This window comes from Malus domestica, chromosome 03, assembly GCF_042453785.1.
Source record: "Malus domestica chromosome 03, GDT2T_hap1".
Classification (NCBI taxonomy): Eukaryota; Viridiplantae; Streptophyta; class Magnoliopsida; order Rosales; family Rosaceae; genus Malus; species Malus domestica.
Window position 1 is genome coordinate 11,704,003 of NC_091663.1, and position 7,650 is coordinate 11,711,652.

The window sequence follows — 7,650 nt, forward strand, 5'->3', positions numbered from 1 at the left end:
CTAAGGTTTCAGTCAAAGAACATTGGTAGTTAAGAACTTCATCCAAAGTGTCCCTTAAAAATTTATCCACCTAACATTAACCGGATGAAAATGTATGACTTTATTTAATTAAGCTACCCATTTCACCAAATTAAATAGGATAAACCAAATATTGGGCCACCAATACATATCAATATCATCCTCAAAATATAGGTATGGCTTTGAGCCACGAAAGTTGCTGCCTCATGGATTAAATCCCTTTTGAAGAGTCCATGTTCACTTATTATACCTCCTGCTGCTTTATTATTATGGCACTAAAAAATTCTCATTTATCAAGAAAGTTGAGGATTATAAAATCAATTAGTAATATGGGAAGTAACTTGATATGAGACTCTTTTCATGCCAAATGTGGAGCAAAAAATAATCACAAGGTAACACGTGGATTTTTGGATGAAGATAACAAATTTACCCTCCAGGCATACCGGATCTCCTATACGCGAGCAGTGGAGAATCATCCATCAACCAAATCAAGAGTACCAAAAATAGGTAATAAGTTCAAATTTGTATCATCCATCCTCATTCCATGACCTCAAAAAACCTCCCATAACATTTATTTTATTATGATAATTAGCCAATTAATATATTTATACCTAATTAATATATTAATTGCTAATTGAATCACCAAATAACACCCCAAAACACACTTAAAGGCCGGCCACACCCCATTCCCTATATATATGACCCTATTTCTTCTAAAAAGTTAAGTTGATACTCTTGCAAAACTCCAAAAAAATCTCCAAACACTTTTTCTCTCTAAATTCTAACTTTGGCATCGGAGGTTCTTCGGCCAAAGCCCCCCCCCATTCATCGTGGGTGTGTGAGGTTTTTGGACTTGACCAAAGGTGTTGATTATTTTGTAAGTGCAATTTTGTTCAAGAAGAAGAAGGCGGAAATTTGCATCCACAAATTGGTGCTTTCATTGAGAGTTGAAATCCATACTCGTATAAGACTCTCGCATAAAAAGGTTTTTTTTCTATTTTCAGTCCATTTGAATATTTTTCATACGTTCTTATTATTAGAAGTTTTTTTATTTGCAAAGGTTCTTTGATAAAACGAATAAGAAAAATATAATGGCTAGAAATTTAGAAAATTCCAATACTCAAGAAATGGGATTGCGAAGATCCATGAGGCAAAATGCTGTCGTAAGCAGAGTGGCACCACCACTACAAGGTTCCACCATGGCCCAAGCCATGCCATCCAAGCTTGCACGGGCCTGAGCCTAAGCCTCGCATTCGCATACACCATGCATTGAGCAGCCTGCTCCCGCAGCCTTGCCTCTTATGGTTTCCCAAGTAGCTCAAGTTGGCCCGAGAATATCTCAACCATCCAGAACAACCATCGAGCTGGGGACATTTTCACCATATTTGACATTTCCCAATTCAAATCTTACACTTGGAGTCTACCACACTTCCACTGCTCAATGAGGCACATTCCTTCCAAGCTCTTCCAATCCAAATGGCGAACAACAATTGTCTCAACAAGTCATAGAGTTGACGAGTGCCCTTGCACAACAAACAACCTTGGTGAATCAACTCTTGCAACGCATCGAGATCCAACATGCCCTGGACGAGGTATCCTGAAGTAGAACAAGGGCAGATAAACCTCTCCATCAGCGTCTCGGTAAACAGCCCCTTAACCAACCATGTTCTAAGCATTCTGGCAATTTACACTCCCGCCTGGGTCCTTGGGATAACGTATACTTTCGTCTTAGCGCGCGGAGGAGCATGTATTCCCAATCAAGCCCACGGATGAGCATACGTTCACAGTTGAGGTCACACTCCGATTATCAACTTAGACAACCTTCCAGGCGAAATGTTCATTCACAACTAGGCTCGCAAGGAACATTCTCCACCTCACATCGGAGTAGGCAGCACGGCAGACGGAGAGAAGAAGCAGTTACTCAATCCGACTCAAGTTCAACCGGTAGCCTGCAAACGGCCATTGCCTGCCAGGTACATGCCACATGCGCCGCAGCCGCGACATGGACAAGTCGAGCATAGGGAAGAGCGGCCTAGACCCATAGGTCATGATTAGAGGCAGTCGAAAGTTCCACTACCCCAACAAAGGTAAATTCAAGAAGAAGTTGAGAGACTCATAACTGAACTATTGCACAATTTCCAACATAACGAGGCTGCTGACGATGCGCTTCGACGAGACATGACCAACATAAGCATGTCACCATTCACGAATGAGATCGAGCGAACAGATCCACCTCGCAGGTTCACTATGCCTCACTTCATTCCATACAAGGGAGATGAAGATCCAGATCCACATCTCAAACACTACCACAGTACCATGATCCTTTACAGGAACAACGATGCGCTTATGTGCAAAATTTTTGCCACAACTCTACAAGGCGAGGTGCTAGACTGGTTTCACACTCTGTCCCCGCAGTCAATCCGGAGTTTTAACGAACTTTCCTTTGTTTTCACTAAGGAGTATTCGTCTAACCGCTTAATCAAAAGGACATCCGACCATCTCTTCAGCATCGTAAAAGACCATTGGGAGACAATTCGCGACTATGTCAAGAGATTCAAAACGGAGAAGGCCAAGATTGTTGGTTGCAACGAAGACATAGCAACGAAAGCATTCAGAAATGGACTTCCCACCAAACATCCTTTATTAAGAAAACTGATCATGGGAGAAGAACTGACCCTAGCAGCTTCGTATGCTTTAGCAAAAAAACATGCACTATGGGACGAGGCCAAGCAGTCTAATAAAAACGAGTCGGAAAAGAAGCACATGGAACGTTCCCTAACTAGAGAAGACTCAGCGCCTAAAACATTCACCAAATTCACAGTTCCAATCGGCCAAATTCTTCGCAAGCTCAAGAACGAACCTTGGTTCGAACTGCCGACACCCATGAAAGGCAATCTTACCAGGCTGGATCATACAAAGTATTGCGCATTCCATCAAGGACCAAGCCACGCTACCAACGGCTTCTTGAAGTGGAAGCAGTATCTTAAGAAGTTGACAAATGAGGGCCGATGCGACGAGTATCTTGACAAGTCAACGAAGCAGCCTACACAAACAGGGGAAGTCTCCATCACCCCCTAAACCTCGTTTGGGCTTTTTCCAAATAAGTTTGAAGTCTCAAGCAGCTCGACGAACAAGGCTTCACAAGCCGAAGATTATCTAGTTTGTTATGCAGTTTCTGTCTTCCAGCACAGTTGATTTATTTATTTATTCTTAATGAAGATTTAAGAAGTTATTCCTAGGCATGGCTCAACTGTTGTCCATAACGACATCTAAAAACCCATACGGATTCGCTCTCCAATGTGAGAGGATAAACTAATTGCTCTTCAGTGCGAGAGGGTAAACCAATTCCCCGACACCCATATGGGTTTGCTCTCTAGTGCGAGAGGATAAACTAATTGCTCTCCAGTGCGAGAGGGTAAACCAATTCCCCGACACTTGTATGGGTTAGCTCTCCAGTACGAGAGGATTAACTAATTGCTCTCCAGCGCGAGAGGGTAAACCATTTCCCCAACACCCCAAAAGGGTTTGCTCTCCAGTGTGAGAAGATAAACTAATTGCTCTCCAGTGAGAGAAGGTAAACTAATTCCCCGACACCTATATGGGTTTGCTCTCGAGTGCGAGAGGATAAACTAATTACTCTCCAATGCGAGAGGATAAACTAATTGTTCTCCAACGCGATAGGGTAAACTAATTGTTCTCCAGCACGAGAGGGTAATGCGATAGGGTAAACTAATTCCCCGACACCCATCTGGGTAAGCTCTCCAGTGCGAGAATGCCACATAGCTTAAAAGATCGAATGCTTGAAGATCAACTAGGCAGCAAATGGTCAAGGGCGTCAGCAACTTTTGCATTTAACAGTTCACTCCAGCTCCAATCTTGGCAGCTTTATCCTTGACTGCTCCATCTACGGCAACTGAGAAATCAAACTCAAGCAGTTTCCTCATTTTTGGCAAGTAGGCCAGACATGGCAGCCTAAATCGTTGCCCATGCCACGCCACCTCCTTGGCCCATGACAAGCCGATTCCTGGCCCCTACCAACCGACGCGCCGCACCACTCTGATGGCTGCCCCGTGGCAGCACCTCCCAAGAAAAAGACAAGAAAAAATTAAATTTTTCTTACATCGGTGCGGCACAGAGAAGACGAGGAAATCAACGAAAGACGGTCCTTTGCACGAACAAGATGTAGAAGATTGCTAGATGAGGGGGAACAAATATCCTCTAAGCTCTCTCTCTCTCTCTCTTGTAGGGTAGAATAAATCGCTCTCCAAAGTTGATTTAATAACCCACTTAAGGTGGACTTAAATAGGTTTTGAGAGAAATTTATTTCCCTTTCCTAAAAGGACCTAATTTCCTATTAAAAAAGGAATCTACATCAAAATAGGAAGCAGTCATGCGTTTCCTAAAGCAAGAAGCTCTCTATACCTGCTGCCATTTCCTACGAGCAGCCCAGCAGGTGTGGGGGCATTTGTGGAGCCAAAAATAATCACAAGGCGATACGTGGATTTTTGGGTGAAGATGACAAATTTACCCTCGAGGCATACCGGGTCTCTTACACGCGAGCAATGGAGAATCATCCATCAACCAAATCAGGAGTACCCAAAATAGGTAACAAGTTCAAATTTGTCTCATCCATCCTCATTCCATAACCTCCCAAAACATTTCTTTTATTATGATAATTAGCCAATTAATATATTTATACCTAATTAATATATTACTTGCTAATTGAATCACCAAATAACACCCCAAAACACACTTAAAGGCCGGCCACACCCAATTCCCTATATATATGACCCTATTTCTTCTAAAAAGCTAAGTTGATACTCTTGCAAAACTTCCAAAAACTCTTCAAACACTTTTTCTCTCTAAATTCTAACTTTGGCATCGGAGGTTCTTCGGCCAAAGCCCCACCATTTATCGTGGGCGCGTGAGGTTCTTGGTCTTGACCAAAGGTGTTAATTGTTTTGTAGGTGCAATTTTGTCCAAGAAGAAGAAGACGGAAATTTGCATCCACACCAAACATGTAGATAACACGAATTGGGTGACGTCGAGTACGTGTGGCCGTTGAGTTTCACACGTAGGCCAACCTGCTAAAGTTAAGGTTCCACCATAAAACCAATTGGTAATATGTGGAGTGGTCCAAGCTTTTATATGGCCTTTCAAGATTTCTCCTTTTACCAATGTGGGACTCTTATACCTTCACATCCTCACAATTTACACTCCACATTTCTATAGTTAGAAAAAATAATACACTTATGAGGAATGCAAAATGAAAATTTTGAAATGCTAATAACAGTTCATTATTATTATTATTGTTTAAAAAAGAGTGAATTTCATTGAAAATGATCAATTTAATTGTTAGTATATAATTAACGACTATTTATCAAATATAGGATTTTGCTCAGTGTTGGCTTGCTCAGAGAATTACTGGTACAAATATTCATCTATTGTTGCTTCTGTGTTTTTGCATTATCTTTTTACACGGGTTGTTTTTTTGGTTAAATTGTTTTAATCGGTTGTCTTTAAATATATGCATTGGTAATTGGTTTGGATATATATGGGTTGTTGCTTATGAGGGCATTTCTTGGATTTTAATTTTTGTGTTTGGTGAAATATTAGGACTTGGGTTCAATGCAGTTTTCAGAAATTGGATATTTTTGTTGTGACTAGTGAATCATATTTGCAAGTGGATTTCTGGTGGTATATAACATTCCTAGTTTGATGACTATTTAGCATTCCTAGTTTGGTGACTTGTTGTTGTTGCTCAGAAGCTCAGTCGTTGTCATGGCAAGGTTGTTCGGTGTATAGGGAAGGCGCAGGTTTGTGAGATGGATGCCTCATCTTCCAAATCGACCACAGGACAGGTCATCACCTTGACGGAGGAAGTGGCAACCCTAAAAGGTCAGCCTACGGCCCAACAAGCAGCACGGGAAGCCAAAGCAGCAGCTCAGGAAGCATGGGAAGCCGAGATTGTAGCCCAGTTTTCTGCCCAAGACGAGAAGATGAGTATGATCTTACGGGCCTTACAGATGTTCGGCCTCCAAATCCCGATGCCAGCACATGATCTTGATCCACCATCAACCTCCCAGCCACTCCCCCCAGCCAATACCCAGTAGCCTGATGCATCAAGCCTAGAAGACTACTTGTTGTCGTTTTTTCTTTTATATTTGAACATCTTGTATGTACATTTTCATATATTTTATAATTAAATACTTGTTCTTGGTTTATTAATTATTGTTTAGAATTTAATTACAATATTTATTAAAAATTAAATAAAAAATATTTTTGCCAAAAAAAAAAAAAGGGTTTGCTCGACGCAGGTTACTTCTTCATCACGCAAATCCTACTTTCACTGTCTCGGTGCGATGATTGGCGCCCGACAAAGGTTTCGCTGGGCTAATTTTCAAGCAACGTTTTTTTACTTTGCGCAACAAAGGTACATGCGTCGCGCAAACTGTTTTTTGTACTAGTAATGTCCTCCTTAGTTACAAGTCTGCACTACAAGGCTCGACTATTAGGCATTACTTCCACAAAGGAAAAAAAAAGAATAAAAATGATAAAAGTGAGTTGTAAACCTCATATTTGACAGGTATTCTCCTGATTTCTTATGATTGGTTTCTTATTCACCGAGATTCTCTATAATCTCTTATTTTCCTATATCATTAAAAGTTCCCTTATGTATTCATTGTATAGTAATTACACAATCAGGCAATTGTACTACGTATAATTCAATGATAATTCACCCTCCAGATTATCGAGGGCCACTTACCTCCTTTGTTGTGCTTCCTACGATTGCTGTAGTGCATAACCTTTTATGGTATCATAGAGCTAGTGACTAGCGTCGGTTCTTTTTTCTGACCCTTCCTACACATTTTCTATGGCCGCCCCAACCACCCCTTCTATGATGTCGTCCCCTTCATTTCTCACGCGAACAACATCAAGCTCAATTCATCCAGCTATTCTCTCTGGTTGGCTCAATTGCCTCCTGTTCTTAAAAGTTGTCAGCTGATGGTACTTCGGAATGCCCCTCGCAGTTCCTGTCTGATGAAAGCAGCAAGGTTTCTACCAAACACACCCCGCATTTGCTGAATGGGTTTAGAAGAACTAGCTTGTGCTTTCCTGGAACAATTGATTTCCGTGACTGCTTGTCATTCAGCTGTCATGAAGTTTGGCTTGCTCTCCAACAGCGTTTTGCCTCTAAAAACCAAAGTCGCATTCTTCAACTTCGTACTGCTTGGCTTGCTTTTAATATTACGACCAACCCTCATTGAGTGTCGGCCGATTCCATTATTAGGTGTATTCACATCTTCGCGTACCAATTTCTTACAACACATTATGGGCGTAGATTACTTGTTAAAAAGAAAACGAAAAGACTAATTTTTCAGTGTGTAATTCTTCTACAGAGTTCATTAATATCGGAGCTTATTAGTTTACCTCCATCTATCATAATGATCCTTCTCAAATATGGAAGTCAGGGGTGGATAATCGTTGCTGGTGTGGAAGCCAGATTTGTGGTCAGGAGGAGGTTGAAATGTTTCTGTGAATCTTCTCGACCTCCAGAATTGGTGGATAACCATGACTTGCTATCAGTTATTTTCCTTTAAAAAAAAAAAAAATATATATATATATATATAT

The 7,650-nt window shown here is 41.1% G+C and overlaps 1 protein-coding gene across 1 annotated transcript; it reads left to right on the forward strand.

Annotated features, from left to right (window-relative positions):
• Positions 1-2,196: 2,196 nt before the first annotated feature.
• Positions 2,197-6,131, forward strand: LOC103427235 (uncharacterized). Its single transcript, XM_008365301.3, has 2 exons — positions 2,197-3,078; positions 5,784-6,131. The coding sequence occupies exons 1-2, from the start codon at positions 2,197-2,199 to the stop codon at positions 6,129-6,131; spliced, it is 1,230 nt and encodes a 409-aa protein (XP_008363523.3).
• Positions 6,132-7,650: the final 1,519 nt, after the last annotated feature.